General features: G+C 37.9%; 1 protein-coding gene across 1 annotated transcript; it reads right to left on the reverse strand.

Moving 5' to 3' along the window:
- Positions 1-2,605: 2,605 nt before the first annotated feature.
- LOC109213065 (polyadenylate-binding protein 1-like) lies at positions 2,606-16,067 on the reverse strand. The gene is made up of 6 exons (XM_019376812.1): positions 15,579-16,067; positions 15,378-15,480; positions 7,778-7,845; positions 6,493-6,684; positions 6,291-6,415; positions 2,606-3,010 (listed from the first exon to the last, which is right to left on the reverse strand). The coding sequence occupies exons 1-6, from the start codon at positions 15,717-15,719 to the stop codon at positions 2,965-2,967; spliced, it is 675 nt and encodes a 224-aa protein (XP_019232357.1). The 5' UTR covers positions 15,720-16,067; the 3' UTR covers positions 2,606-2,964.
- Positions 16,068-20,196: the final 4,129 nt, after the last annotated feature.

The raw sequence follows: 20,196 nt of genomic DNA on the forward strand, positions 1-20,196 counted from the left end.
TCAAAGACAACGAAAATCTGATCTATTTTTTCACTTCTGGCTCAAGATAATTGAGAACTCGACAGTTTTATATATTGCGAAATCATTTTAGTTGTTTTATCTTATTGGGTAAACCGATAACCGAACCGATAATGATCGATAACCGATTAACCGATAACCAATAACCAATATCTTGTAGGTTTGGTTATCGGGTTATGATATTTGTAAACCGATAACCGATAGGCAAAACCGATAATATTCAAAACCGAACCGAACCGGACCGAACCGACCGATGCCCACCCCTACAAACAAGAGATAGTTTAACGAGTAGAATCTGCTATTAAATTGGGTTTAACACATCTGCAGGTTTGCTTGCATGTAAAAAAAAAAGTCAGTTCGCACATATTTCGGCAGGTGTTCTTGGTCTGTTTTGAAATTAGAGCTACATCGAATGAAAATTGGAGCAGTTATAGAACAAGAGCAAGAAATCCCATTCTTTGACCAACATCAGCATACATTTGAAGCACGTCGAAGCAAATTTTGGACCCTCGTTAAATTTGGTAAATTGGTCATGTGCAATATAGATTGAATTAGGCCGATAAACCGCCCGATAACCTCCCGATAAGAGCTAAACCGATACCAATCCGCCCGATATCTTATCGAGTGGCTAGCTGATTAATACATCTAAAAGCCAAATAACCGATAACCCAAATCGTTAAGAGTAAATAACTGCACAATCTGCCCGATAAGCAGCCCTACTAGCTAGTACACACGCTACGGTAGCAAATGAGCGGTTCATGTCAAATATGGGTGGGCTAAAAATAATAATGTAAAAATGGATAAAATAAAATATTCGGCTCACTCATATTTAATATAGATAGAAAAATGGATAATATATGAATAATATGAATATTCATATAATCCATGACTTCTTGAATGTGATCGCTTTTGAGAGAATTTTCGGTCTTCTAAATTTGAGGAACTCCCTGTTTGAATCTTTGAAATTATAAAAATTGAACACATTAGATATCCAATTAAATATCCATTTTTAAGTGGACAATATAAATCTTATCCGTATTCGACCAACTTCTGAAAAATACATTTCAACCCATATTTTAATGGATAATATGGATAGATAACTATTTTTAAGGGAAATTACCAGCTATGTCCATTTACAAGTAGCTCATTGCAAAAATTGGCCAATTGATAAAATATTACTAATATTAGCCAATTTAGCCAATTAGCTATTTGTAGCAAAAAAATATCAAATTTTGCTTTGTTTTGAGTGGGTGTTATTAGAATAGATTGGGCACAACTTAAGGAGCTTGAATCTCAGTTTTGGGATGATTTGGTGAAGTTTTGAGGTGTTTTGAATTGAAAATTCGAAGTAAAAGCTGAACATGAAAAAAATGAGATGTGTATCACACTATGTATCATTTGTGTATCACACATGTATCATATTTGTATCAATTATGTATCACATGTATATCCATGTATATCTGTGTGTGAGATACATGCGTGATACATGTTTGATACATGTGTCGCACAAGACTTTTTTGAACTCGATTTAATTACGAATTTTGATACAAAACCAGTCCAAATCACCTCCAATCTTCCTCAAATTTTGTATATTGGCTTATCTATATATTTTCAGTGAATTTCAACTATACCCAAAGTTCATTTTTTGTTTAGATTTTTGGAATATTGTATAGATTTTTGTATTTCATCACCTTATTTGCTACCCCGTCCATGAAATTTCCTTTCCGTCTTATATCTAATGTTGCTAATCACGCTTAAAAATATGGAAGGTGATTTTTGCATGTGATTCTTTGAGAGAAAAAACCCTATTATTTGGTTTTTCAATTTTTGTTGGCTAATTTTGGTAACTCTATGACTAATGACTAGAGGTTGGTAAGTTAGAAATTTATTTGGGACATTTGTGTAAGTTTCCCTATTTTTAATCCATTTTGACACCACTCACACACACAAACACTAGAGTTGCACGTAAGATGCACATCGAATAGACGAATACTACCATGGACAGAAACAGGGAAAAATTGAGATTAACTTTTCTATTTCTTTTTTCCAAATTTCCCTTTTTTTTTGGTGTGTGTGCGTGTGTGTGTGTGTGTGCGGGGGGGGGGGGGGGGGTTGAACATTGTAATATGACGAATCACATGCATACATCGAGGTTTAATTATCAGCAAATAATGAAGTATACGGTAGGAGCAACACAGGAAAGAGAACTATCCTGAAGCACCGGAAAGTTGGGGGAATGAGTATGTAAATTGGGAGTTAGAACCAATCTCACCGTCTGTAGTGTTTATAGAGATTAAGCACCTCGTTTGCAGTCAATGAAAACGAAACCCATTACTGTCTCAGCAAATTTCAACTTTTGGAACACTAAAACGCATACTTCAGTCTATAGTGTTTATAGAAATTAAGCACCTCGTTTGCAGTCAATGAAAACGAAACCAATTGTTGTCTCAGCAAATTTAAACTTTTGGAACACTAAAACGCATACTTCAGCTTCTTCCCATTTTTGTTTTCTAATTTAGATCATAATTGCATGCAGAAATGGGGAAAGGGTGCTAGCCTGCCAGGGGGTTTGGGTAGAGGAGCTATATGCCCGTCAAACTTAAAACACACCTTTAGTTCCCCCGTCAAATCAGGGGACATAATTCAAAGAGTATAACCACCTACAACAAATATCTGTCCGTTTGCTTTCCCCTTTTGCTGCCCAAAGGCATGTCACCTGAGCAAGCCAGTAATAGAAACAACTTCTGTGTCCCCACAAACCTAAAGCATGTTCGACAAAGCTGAAACTTATGTCAGCCCCTTTAACTTAAATGGTACAGGAAATTTGAACTATAACATCCTTTGCACTCCCAAAGGAAACCAAAGAGAGTAACAAGGAGACACGTCTCTCACTACGGGAGCCCCATGCTTTCCTCGGGAAGGCCATGCAGTCCAGACAAAAATCCACTAGTATGGCCTGTAGCGGGTGGGGCGTCTGAACCTTGGAATCCTTCTGCAAATGAGAAAATTACAGAACACTTTTCAATTTAAATCAATTACCAGAAGTTTGATGTAATCATCAACAAGCAGCAGTTGGATCATGAGAAGGCAAAACATGACCATGGCACAAAAACAAAAGGAAGTAAAAACCACAAAACTATTTACCTATTGTAGCTTTACATAGTGAAGAGCCAAGGAGGTAACGAGAACATGCTAATTTGAAGATTTACTCTTCCAGAATGTTTTTTTTTTTGTGACTTACACATCAAAGGCTACTCGTGTGAGGCTCCTTTTAAAATTTAACACATGAAATGCTGGATCCCACTTGCAAAAAATCTATCAGTTATGCTTTGGAAAAACAGAAATATTCTTCCATCCTTCTGCCCTTCTCCGGTTCAAATTAAACCCACTATACCAATCTAGATATTTTCCTTCATCCTCGTCCAAAAAAGACTTCAAAAGAGCAAAGATCCTAAGGTCCTATCACTGTTACTACCGTTGATCCGTTGACCCCTTCATTTTTACCAAAAAGCCTTCCCATAAGCATCTTTTCCGCTCATCTTCAATATTCAAAATCCTTGTGGTGGGTGGCCCAAATTTTTGCTGCAGTACTGAGCTTCTACAGCAAAGTGGGAGCGTGAATCATTTGTGGGTCACATAAGAAGTTAGAATACAGAAAAGGAGGTGAAGAGATAGGAACCCAAAGAGACAAAAAAAAATTAAAGGCTAGATCAGTAAGAGGATGAGAAGTTCAAAATTTGAAGGTTGATTTTTTATTTGAGTGTGCAATGAAAGGCCTTCTTCTGATAAGTTGGAGCCGTTATGCTTCCTCCCCAAAATTTTTAATACTAAAGGGGCGAGATTACAATTTGGTTGGACTGAGATAAAATATTGGAACTAACAAAGTCGGACCAAGCATTCACTTGTCAAGTTTTACATGAGCCTCACACAAGTAAATTGGCCGGTGACTCAGAAAGTAAAACTTCTCTTACTCTTCATTAAAATCTCGGGAAGTTCCAGCTCTCTGTCCAGGAAGGCATAAAGCATCCAACCAATTTCAGTTCTCTTTGATATTAAAAAGATTAGGACCAGCCTATCAGGAATACTAATAGGATAAATAGAAAATAGGATTCAATTGAACAAATCGATAACCGAATCAATATAAGTTTACATGTGTTTATACATAGCGCAAAACTATAGGTCATATTTAGTCAAATTACCAACAGACCAAATTAACCCTTAAAAAGAACACTAAACACAAAATAACCATTTCAGATCAACAAAATTACGATGACACATGCTCTGGCTTTACACGAAACACAACATCCTACTTCGTTTTAAGGCATTAAAACGATAAAAATGCAGCCAACCAAGTACAACTCATGATTCCATTTTATTTCGAGACAGGGAACTCTGGACTACTGCTCAGGAAGGCAGGGGTGAAGGAAAACAACAGTTTAATACAGACAAACGTGTGTCAAGTAGATTATGTGGATGTGCACACCTCATAAGGCATTCGGAAAAGGTCATATCCAAGTTGGGGGACTTGCCTACACTGAAGTGCAGCTGAAGCAAGATGAAGCGCCTTCCTGAGCTTTTCTAAGCTTCAGGGCTTAAGCGCGCCTTAAATGAGCCTTTGACAACACTGTTGGCCAGTCAAGAAATCCCATGTCCAAGAGATGAAAGTGGCAGAATGAGAATGCTAAGATGGATGTGTGGACATACTAGGAGATACGATTAGAAATGAAGATATTCAGGGCAAAGTGGGAGTGGCCTCCATGGAGAACAAGATGCAGGAATTGAGGTTAAGATGGTTCGGGCATGTGAAGAGGAGGGACACAACTGCCCCAGTAAGGAGATGTGAGAGAGACCTTTGTGGGTATGAGAAGTAGAGGTAGGCCAAAGAAGTGTTGAGTGGAAGTGATTAGGCAGGACATGACGCAGTTTCAGACTACAAAGGACATGACCCTTGATAGGAGGGTGTGGAGGTCGAGGATTAGGGTAGATGGTTAATAGGTAGTTGAGCGTGTTTCTTTTCCATACCGGTAGTATTAGTATTGCTCTTGTATTTCCTTATGCTTAGTTTTCTTTTACTTTGTTTCTGTTTCTTATTCTTATCCCTATTCTTGCTTCTTTCGCTTCGGTTAATCTATTATCGTGTTGTTGTTACTGCTTGCTGTTATTGCCTCTTTTTCATCTTTCCTTGAGCCGAGGGTCTACTGAAAACAGCTTCTCTACCCTCACAAGGTAGGGATAAGATCTGCGTACACTCTACTCTCCCTAGACCCCACTTGTGGCATTACATTGGGTTTGTTGATGTTGTTATTGTATTGACTGGGCGAGATAAATAACAGATGAAGTTGCAACTGACAGGATTACTGGAATTTAAACGAAATTTCAAGAGAAGAAGGAGATAAGCAGAGCATTATCTCCCAATGTTTGCTGGAGTGACAAGGGCTGAGACAGCAATATATGGTCAGGATGGAAACTGCTCTGAGCTCTGTCCCCAGCATCTCTTTGCTCCTGATTCTAGATATTAGACAAAGATGTCTTGACCCAAAAAAGTGGTCGAGCAAAGATCCACTTTGTCTGGGCAAGTATTAATATGACGCCTTTTCTTTTTGGGTTGGAGGAGAGAATGGGAAGTTGTACTTGAAAGAAAGATCAAGATCATAAAATGTGCAACCCATTTGTTAAGATACTTCTAGCTTCTTCCCCAAATACAAAACCACCAACTGTGCCCGTCATGTAAGCCACTTGCATATTCTTACTGTTTTTTTTCCTTGACCTTTTTACATGATTTCGTAGCTCATCTAGCATCTATGGTGGCAAGATATACCATGAACTGCTCATATCTTGATATGCCTCTTTTAGGCCTCCTCTAGATATACCATGAACTGCTCATATCTTGATATGCCTCTTTTAGGCCTCCTCTATCCCCTAAGACAAAACAAAAAGAAAAGAACAGGAAAAAAGAAATTGCCCCATATAACAGTAAAACAGTAGCACTCTTGCACTGGCAAAACTGTCTAAAACAGCAAATAGCCATGTAAATAAAAGTTCAAGCTACGTAACTCAAAACCTCGCTTCTGGGGAAAACGAAAAGTAGGAAGAAAACCCGAGGGTAAGGGAGTTCTCTCAAGCATGATAGTAGAACATAGAAGCGGCTTCAAGTACTAGATGGTAGAACATAGAAGCAGCATCAATAGTTCCATTTGAATGTAAAAGATATCTTTTTTATTTGGGCGCAACAAAATAAATGTGCTACGAGGGATAGCAACATCATTAATTACCCAAAAGGTGGAAATACTGGAGCACCAGGCATGAATGGACGCCGAGGGCGAGATCCTGCATAAGGGTTGAATCGCCTTCCTCGAAATTGCTTCAAACCAGGAACATTTGTCCGCTTAGCAGATACCTACATGACAAAGAATACAGTGGTAGAACATCTAGAAAGTGAAACAGCGAACAAAAAGATTAAGGATTGTTATGGACCTTCAACTGCCGCCCATGAAGCTCTGATTCGTTTAACAGAAGTGCGTTTTGAACAGCCTCAACTTCAACAAATTCGACATAAGCATAGCCTTTCGGCTGGCCAAACTTGTCAGTCAGGATAGTTACCCTGTTCACAGTACCACAAGATTGAAAATGTTGCTGCACTTCCTCAGGTGTGCAAGCGTAATCTACCTGAAGTTGAAATGAAAAAGACGATTCAAATGATAATTCTGCTATAATTTTCACAAGAGACAGGTAAGAGGGGGTTGAGGGGGCGGGGACTTGCCTCCCTTCAGATATCCGGTCTCAAAAGCTTGAGCAATATAGGGAGTATAATGAATATAGCATTACGACTACATCCAAAGACCAACCATGAGGGGCTTCTTAGATGTCTTTAACTAACATGATTAGTGGTACTTTTGTAAGATGTGCAGAGAGCAATATCTTGTTCTTTTGCTTGTTAATGACTTAATGTATGGTTAGCTCTGGTCAATACAGCAAATCAAAATAAGATGCAGCAACTAATCTAGAAAGTGAAACATCAGAACAAGCAACCCAAGGTGTTGACTTATCTTGCCAACACTAGGAATCCAAATGTTGCTTGTAGTAATAGAAAATCTACAGGTTCATCATACAAAGAAAAATCCTTCAAATCACTGATATTTTCCTGGTCTCTCTGAAGAAAATGTCAAATGTATAAACCATGTATGCAATTTCTCAAAGCTTTTGCCAACCTAGATTATAAAAGAAGAGTCATGTTATTCTGCACAAACTTATCCCAAGTATTCATTCTTCTGCACACAACAAATTGAAAGCTCAGGCTACAAAAGCAAAACAGAAAACAAAAGGTAAAAGAACAAATAGAAGAGCAACAACCCAATTTTCATTGTGTGCAACATGAAAAAAAAATATGGAAGTGGAGCAATTAGACAACTGAGACAAAAAATAAGTTTGTTCTAGAAAGCTGAATGATAGAGTTATTGCTTTGTAGGTGAGTTCCTGTTAAAGTTGCATGTTAGCCACACTGTTAAAGAACAACTAATAATGCAACATAGAAGGGAAAAAAGCTATAGGCAACAAAAGAGCAATGAAGTAATCTGCAGTTTCTGTCATTGGCTAAAAATCGAAAGCAAGTCATCAGATAAGGTTGAATTATAAATGAAGTCCTGCCATTGATTAACAAAATATAAGCCTTGCAAGAAGCAGGATGAAGCTATTAGGCGAAATCCGTCAGACAGGAAAAAAAAATTTACATGTTGACCAAGGTAAAGGATATAAATCTCACATTACCGACATATATGGATCGCGCATCCACCTCCTCCTTTTCAGCCTGACTAGCAGAAGCAGTTGGATCTGCACACATGCACAGAAGGACAATTGATGAACAACAAATACCCCGTAAGTTTGACGATTTGTATCTCATTACATCAAATCTAACATTTAGATACATTTTGAACAGAGAAATAACAGAAGATTGATAGGATTTCTCTTGTTTTCTGAGAGGGTAGGGGTTGTATTAAAGGAAAAATTATATACACACACACTCTCTCTCTCTCTCTCCCTCTCTCTCTTCAAAACCGAAAGTCCAAAACCTAGGATAACCTAAACAAGTTCACTGCTCTTCTATGAGGCAGAGAGTCTAGAGACCTTCAGAAGCACCCTAAACTTCCACTCAAGTTTTTAAAGCGAAAAGACAAATGCAACAAGGCTTATGGGGCTTCAAGCAAATGGAAAGAAGCAACACTCACACTTGTTTGAAGTGAAGCGCCCAATTATTGAAACAGAAAAATTATGCAACATATATGAATGAAGTACTAATTCTATCACCCAAGTGTACAATAATGACAATATTAATCCAAAAATTCAAATCAAACATCATTAACATGTAATTTCAACAGGGGCATACAAAAATAACTTCAACTTTATCGATTTTCAATTTGCAAATGATCAACCATAAGAAAAAGAAATAATTGCTCTCTTTCATATTTACTAATATTGTCTTCTTTTGTCTTTTTGTCTTCTTGAGCCGAGGGTCTTTCGGAAACAGCCTCTCTACTCTTTCGGGGTAGGGGTAAGGTCTGCGTACACACTACCCTCCCCAGACCCCACTAGTGGGATTTCACTAGGTTGTTGTTGTTGTTGTTGTCTTTCGTATTTAATTACTCGAATAAATGTACTAAGGGAGTAAATGAGGAGGAAATAAGAAGTTGGGAAGAAAAAGACTCACACCAGTAAGAGAAGACAAAAGATGCATCATTTAAAAAGGAAAAAGAAGAAGAAAGATGTAAATCAAAAGAAGTAGAGAAACAGAAATAGCAGATTTTTCTATTAAATCCATCACAGCAGTAGAACATGTGCAAAACCTCAAGAAGAAGAAAATGATGAAAATGTTAAAAGCGTACTGACATGCTTTTCTTTTTATAGTCAGATTCAAAGAATCAACTACTTCTAGCCGGGATCACTTTTAGATTTTTTTTTAAATCCATCACAGCAGTAGACTATGTGCAAAACCTCAAGAAGAAGAAAATGATGAAAATATTAAAAGCGTAGTGACATGCTTTTTCTTTTTATAGTCAGATTCAAAGAATCGACTACTTCTAGGCGGGATCATTTTGCGCCTCTCTAATTAAAGCACAGTGCTTCAGACATGAGGCGACAAATGTGCTTCCCATTGCACTTAAAGCAACAAAATAATGACTTCAGCTCGCACTTTCTCATATAATCACCATGAAACGAGCTACGAAATAATAAAATTACTCACATTTAAAGCATCCCCATTTCCCCATTTTCCTAATTTTAATGAATAGCTAATGCAAGCCAAATGTGTGCTTATTATCTCCTAAGTTTGATCTAATTAATTTCTTTCCCTTTGCATATATCAAATACTCTATATACCTAATCGGTGCAGCCCAATTTCCCATTTACAATAGACCAGAATCGCACTGTATCTCCAAGAAATCGACGCAATTTAACTAAATTCATGGGCCAAATGATAGTTATTTTTCTTTGCAAGTCAAATGACAAGCTAGTCTGTCCAACAAGAAATTAGCACCTAAAAAATTTCCATACGAGGATGGGCTAGATATACTGAATCATGCTGATTACAGGAAGGATATAGCTAATAGACACAAAAGGGCAAAAAGACCACACAAAAAAAAAAATGAAGCCGGACCAAATGACAAGCTAGTGACAAGAAATTAGCACATAAAAGAATTTCTGAAAGAGGATGCGTTAGATCTAGAAAATGCCAATTACAGGATGGATATAGATAACAGACACAAAAAAGGGAGAAAGGCAAAAAGAAACCAATGCCAATGACAGCAATAAATCAAAGAAAGAAGAACAAACAATCAACCATTTTCACCTTGAAGTGGATTATCTTTTTCTAGATAAATCAGAAATTAAAGGATCCGAGTGCAAAAAAGGAAAAAGAAGAAAAAGAAATGATAGCCCACTCTTAGGCGCTGGAATCGACCACAAAGATCGTTTTGGTTCAAAACAGCGAACTTCTCCAGTCATCTTGCTGCAAGTTATCTTGTCTTCTAGGTGATTGGAAAGAACAAATGAAGGAAGCCAACCTAGACACCAAGGTTTAGCTGTCTAACAAGAACAGCCAACTAAAATAGGGTGACAGAAATGAAGATGTAACGGAAAAATCTTTAAGAAGAAATCAGATTATCCCGGGGGGAATAAGTGGTCAAAGCCATTTAATAATAAAAAGGACACGGGTTTATTTGGCATGAAGGTACTTAAAGTTAAAGTCTATTAATAACATACAAGAAAATTGAAATAAATACTATTTGTGCATGTAGATAACTTTGTCATATAACTAAAACTGTACCTGAAGATAACTATTGGGATTTATGTAACACGATTCGTTCCCCAATATATTACACTAGTTCATTAGTTGAGCCAAGCTCCTCATAACATAACCAATACCGGAGGAATAGAATCATTATTCCAAATTACATTTTTTCCACAATGCAAGAATAACTTGTCCCATCGCTGAAATGCAGGAGGAAATCTCAAAACTAGTTATTGTAAAAATTCCACAGCTATTCTTTTTCCTTTCCGAGGAAGGTAACAGGAAAAAATCCAGAGCTATTACTGCGCTAACTATGTCTCCCTGGTTTGGTATCATGAGGTCTGTTCCCAAACAATAAATATTTCAATATTATTACATGTTTGGCAAAAATATTCATGTACCAGTAATATATTAAGATAATCCCAAGTTTGAGAAGAAAAGAGCGTATCAAAATCATTCTGAAGTCAAACTCTGAAGTTTTAGATCCATTGGACAACCGGTTGTGCAGTAAGAAGCAACTAAAACAAACTTCGGTACAAGAAAGATTTGTAAACCCAATAATAGATACAGCCCGTCAAAACTCAGACTCCTGGAAATCATGTAGAAGAATGTCTAGAAAGACTCTAAACTATGCAACAAAAAGAGAGTCTAAGTTGAAGCTACATGGAATTTGTTCCCAATTAAGAAAGAAGATCAATCATTAATGAGGCAAGTCAATCTTTTCATTTGTTTCCATAAGCAGTTCAAGAGCAACTTTGGGAAAATGATCGAACAGAGGGAAATAAGCTTAGTACATCTTAAACATTGATCAGGAAGATACTTAAGTTAGAACTTAAGTTCCAACCATGTAGAACTTTCTTATGAAGATCCAAGCATATATCACTTGCACTAATGAGAGACCAAGACAAGGCAACCCAAAATGATCCTTCTTCCAGTATTCAGCCAACTGTTAAATCTTTGAAGATGAACAGAATCATGACATTTGGGGTAAGAGAAGCCGCTGTGATACCTAGTCCGTGTTTTCTTTTCCATGTTTTGAGTAATAATATTTCTTTTCTTCTTTTTTTTTTTTTGGTGCTGGCCACATCCTTACCATTACAGAGCTTTCTCCAGATGGAGTCAATGATTTGCCTCTCTTAAATAGTTAATCAAAAGCTGGGAAAGCCTTGAGGTTTGGGATAAAAAGGACTTCGATGCCATAATGAGCTTCAAAATTGTGGCAATCACATTATCAGGACCAAAAAGCTTTTGTCCTTGATTAATGGGTCTTCAACAATTAGTAATAAGAACTCTATTACATTCTGAAAATACAATAAGAAAACAAAAATATGACCAGTTACTCTAATCTTAAGCTTTAAGAGTAGAAAAACGAACAACACAAGGAAGTACAAGACTGGGAAGTGGCAGCACATAAATCAAATCCCCTCATTCTAGGATTTTGTCCACTCAGCAACCATCTAGTCCCACCTTTAAGTGAAGAAAGGAAAAAAACCCTCACAACCACTACTTTAGCTTGTTGCTGCATCTGAATACCATGTAATTATCTTTTTCCTACAACAAGCACTACCTTCGTAATATTCATCTTCCTCCTCGAGAGGACATCCCAACAACTCTTGAGGAAATAATGACATACATTAGACAGAGGTAAAAGGTATTAAAGGTTTAGTTGGATTCTTATTTAAATTTGTTTCTTTTTTTTCTCTTAGTTTTTGGTTAAATCGGATTCTTATCTAAGTATAATCGATATTTTAAAGTGAGTGGATTGATTCATGTCCTAAGGCCCATTAACAAAATTGAAGCAATAACCATTGCTTGACTAAACAAAGCAAGAACTAACTTTAGCGAATCCATAAAGTTAATTGCAACCAAGAGTTGCCTACCCACAATTGCAGCAGAGAGATACAATCCCAATCCTTTTGTAGCATTACTTTGTTTTCATTTGCTAATAACTGGCTCGCATACTCAAACAATCTTCTCCAACAAAAATGGAATGTGTAATAATTCAGCAACTAACAACTCTTTAAAACCTAAACCAAATGAATTGAGACGTCAAAACTTTGTTTGAAGAAGATTGAGAGGTCAAAAACTACCATACAATTTTGACAAGTTTTTGAGCCTTTGAATTAATATATTTTTTTTTATTTGCACCGGGTGTCCGAGTCTCTAAGAGCCCCGACTAATCCCGGGGGTGCACAGGCCCTCGGCAAGGAGTTTCCCGCAAGTGCACCACGGTTAATTCAGGTTTTACCCACTCCGATGGCCCTCAGAAATTGTTTGCACCCAGTGGGTTTCGAACTTGAGACCTTGAAAGGGAGCAAACCCCAAGGCTCAAGTCTATTGCCACCAGGCCAACCCCTGAGGGTTGCCTTTGAATTAATATATAAAACCTTCCAAGTGTAGTGTGTCCACGAATAAACTACACTAATTGCAACCAAAAGTTCCCTACCTACAATTGCAGCAGAGAGATACAATCCAATCATTTAGTAGCACTAGTTTGTTTTCATTTACCATAACTGGCTTGCATACTCAAACAATCTTCTCCAACAATGGAAAGTGTAATAACTCTGCAAATAACAACTTTTTAAAACCTAAACCAAATGAATTGAGACGTCAAAAACTTCGTTTGAAGAAGATTGAGAGGTCAAAAACTACAATACAATTTTGACAAGTTTTTGAGCCTTTCAATTAATATATAAAACCTTTCAAGTGTAGTGTATCCACGAATAAACTACATAAATCATGAAACTTAATTTTCTTTCTTACAGCAACCTAGCTTAAGCACAACATATGTAAGGAGACAGTGCTTGATTAAAATTAACGAAGTTGTCTAACCATCAGAAAAGAAAATCAGACTGTATTAACTGATACTTGTCAAAAGTCAAGCTAGGGTTTCTTACCGCCAAATCTTGAAGTCTGAATTTTGTGGCTTTATTTGATAATATTTCTTAGAGCTTTCTGAACTGCTTAATCAATCAGATAAGTTTTGTACTTTTTTTCAAGCATATTGACGGTTGAATATTTGAAACCATATAAAATTCATCACTAGCATCTGAAGGAGGTCATAAGCAGCTGGAGAAGTCAAATGACTAGGAAACAACTAATGACATTGTGAACACTGTTCCATTATGCATAATGTGGACAATTTGGAAGGAAAGCAACTCAGGATGTTTTGAAGGGAAGGCAATTGCAACTCATTGTGTAAAATATAGATGCTTAAAATTGTTGGCATTTTGGTGTAACTTAAAAAATGTAAATCATCTTGATACTCTTTTGGACTTTATAGACTGCTTATAGTAGGAAGGAAAAGGTTGATCGCAGTGTACTTGTACAGTTTCCAGCACGCACTTGGTGCTATTCCGTGAATAAATACTTACCTTTCATCCAAAGAAATCATATATTATTATTAAGTTCTCCTGAACAGAATTCAGATTACGAAATTAAACCATCTAAAGCTAATATACTAATAAGTATAACTCAAACTTGTTATGTTTATCCTTCATAAGTGATGAATACAAAGTATTCTTCCAAGCTTGAATTTACTTCAGCTCATTTATATTTTTAATGACTGATAATTAGCCTGATAAAAACCGATATTCAATTGATGAAATGCTTACATTGCACTAGAAGCACAAACTGTTAGTGATAAAGCAAATTGATTTTGCATCTCATTTATCTGATAAGGTAGAAAATTTAAATTTCATCTCATAAACTGGCATCTTCTACTAGGCAAGTGTTAACCCATTACTATAACTTGCCCTCTCCCCCTTCCCTAAAAAAAGGGCACATGAAAGAGAGTCAACCCCATGATCTTCTCTGATTCAGGTTGCTAGTATCAAGATTATTAAATTAATAAGAAACAAAGGAAAACGAAGTTCAAAAATTTATGAGCATATTCATTTTATTCATTATAATGCATACTCAGACAATACTTATGATTCTACTGTGACTTGGTTCAACTGAACTATGTTTTGGGTAACTGTGAACTGATACCAATTAGTACCTTAATAACATATTTCAGAGGGACTACAGTCAAAGGCAGCAGCCTACCAAAAATGATGTACCCAAAGTCAAAATAACTATGAACAGAGCATAAGGTGAAAACCACGGATGGAGCTTTCATCCCAAACTTTGAAACTTACATCTCAACGATAGACCAGTGCACTTGGCTCAAATTTTCTTCTATCTTTCGCTTTTTTTAGAAGATGCTTTCTTTCACGTTTTCTTTCATCTTTGAGCCTACTGCCACAAGGTAGGGGTAATGTCTGCGTACACACTATCCTCCCTAGGCTCCACTTGTGGAATACACTGGGTATGTTGTTGCTATTGTACCGTTTCCCCTTTCCAAGATCTGTTATGAGTGCCAACTTAAAGGAAATTTTTTATTCTGAATTTGAGAAGATTTTTTGGGTCAGAAATCAAGATGATTTTTTCTATCAAACCTAACAATACGTCCAAACAGTCAGCAACTGTGAGAATGGAAACTAACTTGCCTAGTATAAAACTCTTGCAAGTAACGTAAGGAAACAGTAATGATGAATAATCCAATAAATTTCGCCAGTATGCTCAGCTTAGTCAACTAGAGCAAAAAAAAAAAAAAAAGCAATGCAAAGTTAGACTGTACGAGCATCAGCAATACATGCTATGCTAAAACCACATACATAGTCCACTGCAAATACTCCTAACAACCTTCAAGCTTCTACCTCTTGCAAACGGAATTTTTCATTAGAAGGATATTTTTTCATGAGAAAATTCACTCTTTCTCCATCACCGCCATAAGACCTTAAAGAGTATAAGCCACTATATTGTTTTCCTTTCTTTTTTATTTTATTTCATAACAAGAGTATAAGCCACTACTTACAGGGACAAAAAAGTCTGAACTTTAAAGAAAAGGAAAATATAAAAGACACCAGAGATTATAGATTTGATCCACACATCACAGGCCTGGCGCTGCGAAGACCAATGGATGACTCTAATATAAGTTCCGATTGAAACTTTCAGAGGTATCAATACTGCACAGTATTCCAAAAGAACAGAGAGGCACTGCCAAATTTACAGAGTTGTATATTCAGATGAGTAAAACCTTGTGCAGAGCCCATCTCTTTCTCGACCTTGGCCTGCATTTCACGAAGAGCGCCTGCTTCATCCTCTATCTCCTTCAATCTCTTCTTCATATTTTCTAATTCCTATAGGATAAAAAATCACGGTTATTACACACACCTTAAATACCAGCAAAACGGGGGAAAAAAAACAAATTCAAAAATGATGAAGTAATGCTAACAACCTTAGCATTAGGGTCATCCTCAGATTCAGCGGCGGCAGATGTTTCATCATACTCGGCATCCATCTCTCCTCCTTCATCGGGTATATCTCCTCCGTAAACCTCGTGCTCGTGCTCCTCGTATTCGTTCTCCTGGTGCTCCATCTCCTCTCTTTTAAGTGTATATAACGCAGCGTTTAATTCTGTTGAATGCGGGCGGCACGGCACAGCACGGCGCGGCGGAGGAGTGATTTGCTGCGATTGATTTTCTAGGTTTTCAAATACGGGGATTGGGGAAAGGAGGAAATAGGGAATTTGGGGGGAATAAGTCGGTCGATGATCGACGGAGAGGATGATAAGTTGAAGTTAACTGTCGTTTTATACTCATTTACTACTAGATATATGGTTGTGTGGATTTCGGGTAGGTGTCAGTGACAAGTGACAACTTATTATGGGGCAACAAGGAAAATTGCTCATTTGGGAAAAGACATCGGAAACCGGAGATAGTAAACCAATTTGGGTCAGTTGGTTCACGATCTACTCTGGTAAGTACTAGTACTAGTACTAAAAAACGTACAGAAAAATTGATAATACTTGATCTGAATATTTTTTTTTTTGGTTAATAGGATAATGTTTTCATTAATAAGGCATTACAGCAGGATCACTGGGAACATTAAGTACACAATGATTACCCATTTTTGCTAATATATTTCACACAATTTAGAAACACATCTAGTAAACACAAAGTTATTCCGAATCGCAGGACTTCCCAACTTCCTCGACAAGAACCTGCAATCAGAAATAATTTTGTTATAAGTAAATGTTATTAATATCAAGCAAATGTAAAAAAAAAAAAAAAAAAAAAAACCTCTCTGGGTTTTCTCTCTCAGGTGTACGCTAGGGTGTTCTATTGCGCCGGTACCGGAAAATGCTTAGGGGAAGGCCGAAAAGGAATGGCAAAAAAGCTCTGATGATGGACATGATATGGATACGGGCGAAAGGCAACTGTCCGGTGGAAGGGGCAACTGCTGTAACGCCAAATCGCAGCTGAGAGGTTTCAACTGTAAATCCAAAATCTGCACAACTGGCCTCAATTGCAGGGAGTTCTATAGTAACTCCCAAATCAACACATGTTATTGGCACAGAAGGGCTGGAAAAATGAAGGAGGTTACTCCATGTAAGAATAGCCACAGTGGTGCTAAGGAGGGAGAGAAAGGTGTAGATCAACCTAAAGGAATGCAGTAGCACAACGGAAAATTGATTTGCAACCACAACAGGAAGGGAAAACCTGGGCGAATTTGTTCAATGGCAATATATTAGCAGCCCGAGGTATGAAATTGACATATGTTCCGCCAATCATATAGGAAGTGGAACAAGTAGTTCAATTGGAAGAAGATGAATTTGCAGAAGAAACCGCGAAGTGGAATCAAGCTCCAATACTATATGTTGTGGGAGAATCACCATCAATTGGAGCGGTAGAACGATTTATTTCAACGAATTGGAACTTCGCGGCTAAACCTAAGGTATACTATCACAATGATGACTACTTCGTTATTAGATTTACTAGTGTGGTGGACAGGGACGAGGTGTTGTACTTGGGACCTTACATGATCAACTATACGCCTATAATTGTTAAGACATGGGCAGCTGATTTTAATTTGAATGATGAAGTGCTACGCATTTTACCTATATGGGTACAATTGCCAAACATGCCGCTTAATTGTTGGGTAATGAAGACCCTCAGTAGAATTGGGCGTGGATATGCAGATGAATGCACTTCAGCTGTTGAGCGCATATCATATGCCAGGATTCTTGTTGAAATGGATGTTACGAAGGAGCTATCATCAACCAACAGAGTTCAGGATCCAACTAGTAAATTCTTCACACAAGTGGTAGAATATGACTGGAAACCATTATATCGCCACACATGTTTACAAGTTGGGCATCAATGTCAAACGGAGCAACATCAATCCAATGGTGGACAGAAGCAAGGCCAGATGAATCATCAACTAAAACAGAGGGAACAAGAGAAAATGCAATCTAGACTACAGCTAAAGGACAACCAACAGAAACCAAAAATAACACACAAGGAGATTCGGCGCAATGTAGTTATGTGAAGGTTGATAGCCTTCAAGATTTCCCTAATCTGATATGAAGATTGTAGCTTGGAATGTTAGGGGCATAAATAAAGTTTACAAGCAGAAGGAGTTAAAGGTGTTTGTGAAGGAGAATAGAGTAGGGTTGCTAGTGGTAACTGAACATAGAGTTGTCCAACCAGCTGCTGCCGCAATAATAAAGAATAGCTGGAGGATGGAAATAGTGCAAAAATTATCAGGCCAATGAAAAGGAGCGAATTTGGGTACTATGGGATCCAACTCAATGTGATTTTCAGTTATTAGCATATAGTACTCAATGGATGCATGGAATAGTCAAGCTAGCAAACATTGAACTCAACTTTACTAGAGTCTATGGTTACACATTATACAAGTTAGGAAACTATTGTGGCATGAATTAAATGGGCTGGCTGCTTTTCAAAAAGGTCTGTCGTTATTAACGGGGGACTTCAATGCTATTAGGAACATAGATGATAGAATAAATGGTAGCCACGTACAAGAAGCAGAAGTGAGTGACTTCAATGACTTTATATAGGATGCTGCGATGGCTGAACTCAAAACCGTGGGTAGAGAGTTTACTTGGACCAACAATCATGTGTACAGCTATATTGATAGAAAATTAAGGAACTCAGAGTGGATGCAACAATAGTCTCTCCTTGAAGCAATACTATTAGACCCCCCTTTCTCTGATCATACTCCCATATGTGTAAATTTTGGGGGAAGGCAAACTAAGAAGATCAAACCCTTCAGATTTTTCAACTACTTGGCGGATCACCAGGACTTCATGAGAATTGTAAAAGAAAGCTGCAGAGGCACAAGTGAAGGAAGTGGAATGCAACAAGTATGGAGACGATTACAAGCCGTGAAAGGGGAACTAAAACGTTTATCTACAACTAAATACAGCAGGGTTGCAGATAAAATTAGAACAACGATACAGCAACTTAGTGACTTACAAGGGCAGATGAGAACATGTAATCAACATAGTAGTTTGTTTGAATAAGAGAAAGGCCCGAAGATGCAGCTAGAGAAATGGTCTTTGGTGGAAGAAAGCATCACTAGACAAAAACCAAAAGTCCAATAGCTGCGACTAGGGGACTCAAACACTAAGTTTTTCTTTGCTTGTATGATGAACAGAGAAGCTCACGATCATATCAGAAGCTTGGTAGATGAACATGGAAGGATACTTGTGACGACCCGGCCAGTCGTCTCATGAGTTACCGCTCCATTTCCCCCATTTCTACTTCTTTATATTTTTTTTATCCGTGTTTTTTGGTATCGGGTTGGTCGGATTGAATCCGGATTGATTTTGGTGAAGTTTGAGACACTTAGTCTCTTTTAAGAAGGCTTAAGTTGGAAAAGTCAACCGGATATTGACTTATGTGTTAGAGGGCTTGGATGTGAGTTTCGATGGTTCGGTTAGCTTCAGGAGGTGATTTGAGACTTAGGAGTGTGATCAGAATAGGTTTTGGAGGTTCGGAGAAGATTTAGGCTTGAATTGGCGAAGTTGATATTTTGGCGATTTCCGGTTGGTAGGCGAGATTTTGATATAGGGGTCGGAATGGAATTCTGAGAGTTGCAGTAGCTGCGTTGTGTCATTTGGGATGTGTGTGCAAAACTTCAGGTTATTCGGACGTGGTTTGGTTGGGTTTTTGATCAAAAGAGGAATTCGGAAGTTTTTAGAAACCTAGGCTTGAATCCGATGTGTTTTAGTTGATTTGATGTTGTTTGAGGTGTTTTGAAGATTGGAACAGGTTTGAATGAGGTTTTGGGGTATGTTGGTGCCTTTGGTTGAGGTCCCGTGGGCCTCGGGTGAGTTTCAGAGGGTTGAACGGATCATTTGAAGTTGAAGAAAGTTGCAGATTTTGGCCTTCAGCAGTTGCAGGTATTTTTCTCTTCGCGTTCGCGGGTGGAACCTCGCGTTCGCGAAGAGTCAGTTGAGGAAGGAAAAGATTAAGCCTTCGCGTTCGCGATGGGAGCTTCATTCGCGAAGGGCTAAGGATTGAGGCATCGCGTTCGCAGGATAGGTGTCGCGTTCGCATAGAAGGAATTGAGAGTGCTGAGCTTCAGTGGAATTAACTCATCGCGTTCGCGATTGATGGAGCGCGTTCGCGAAGGTTCACCTGGGCTAAGCATCGCGTTCGTGAGGGTTAGATCGTGATCGCGTAAGAGGAAATTTGGTCAAAGTTGAATTGTGCTTCGCGAACGCGAGGCTTTGACCGCGTTCGCGAAGAAAGATTTTTAGGCCTGGGCAGAAAGTTTAAAAGATCGTCTTGTCCGCGAATGTGGGGTTTATTTCCTCCATAGTAGGTCGTTTTTGGAGCTTTTTAAAGGAGATTAAAGAGGGATTCAAGGGGAATCACCTGGAGGTAAGATTATTGGTCTTAAAACTCGATTATTATGTGAATTCCACCTAGTAAATCATGGAAATTAAGCCAAAAATTGAAGAACTAGGGCTTGGAAATTTAGACCTTTGATTGAGGATTTGATGGACCATTTGAGGTCGGACTTCTGAACTTTTGATATGTATG

Source organism: Nicotiana attenuata, unplaced genomic scaffold (genome assembly GCF_001879085.1).
Source record: "Nicotiana attenuata strain UT unplaced genomic scaffold, NIATTr2, whole genome shotgun sequence".
Lineage (NCBI taxonomy): Eukaryota > Viridiplantae > Streptophyta > Magnoliopsida > Solanales > Solanaceae > Nicotiana > Nicotiana attenuata.

What these genes read in the sequence shown, in the direction of transcription:
- LOC109213065 (XM_019376812.1), bottom strand. Translation starts at nt 15,719, where the DNA reads ATGGAGCACCAGGAGAACGAATACGAGGAGCACGAGCACGAGGTTTAC. An exon ending in AGAGATGGGCTCTGCACAAG is followed by an intron (nt 7,846 to 15,377) that starts GTTTTACTCATC and finishes GCATGTGTGCAG; the next exon opens with ATCCAACTGCTTCTGCTAGT. An exon ending in GATCCATATATGTCGGTAAT is followed by an intron (nt 6,685 to 7,777) that starts GTGAGATTTATA and finishes TTTCAACTTCAG; the next exon opens with GTAGATTACGCTTGCACACC.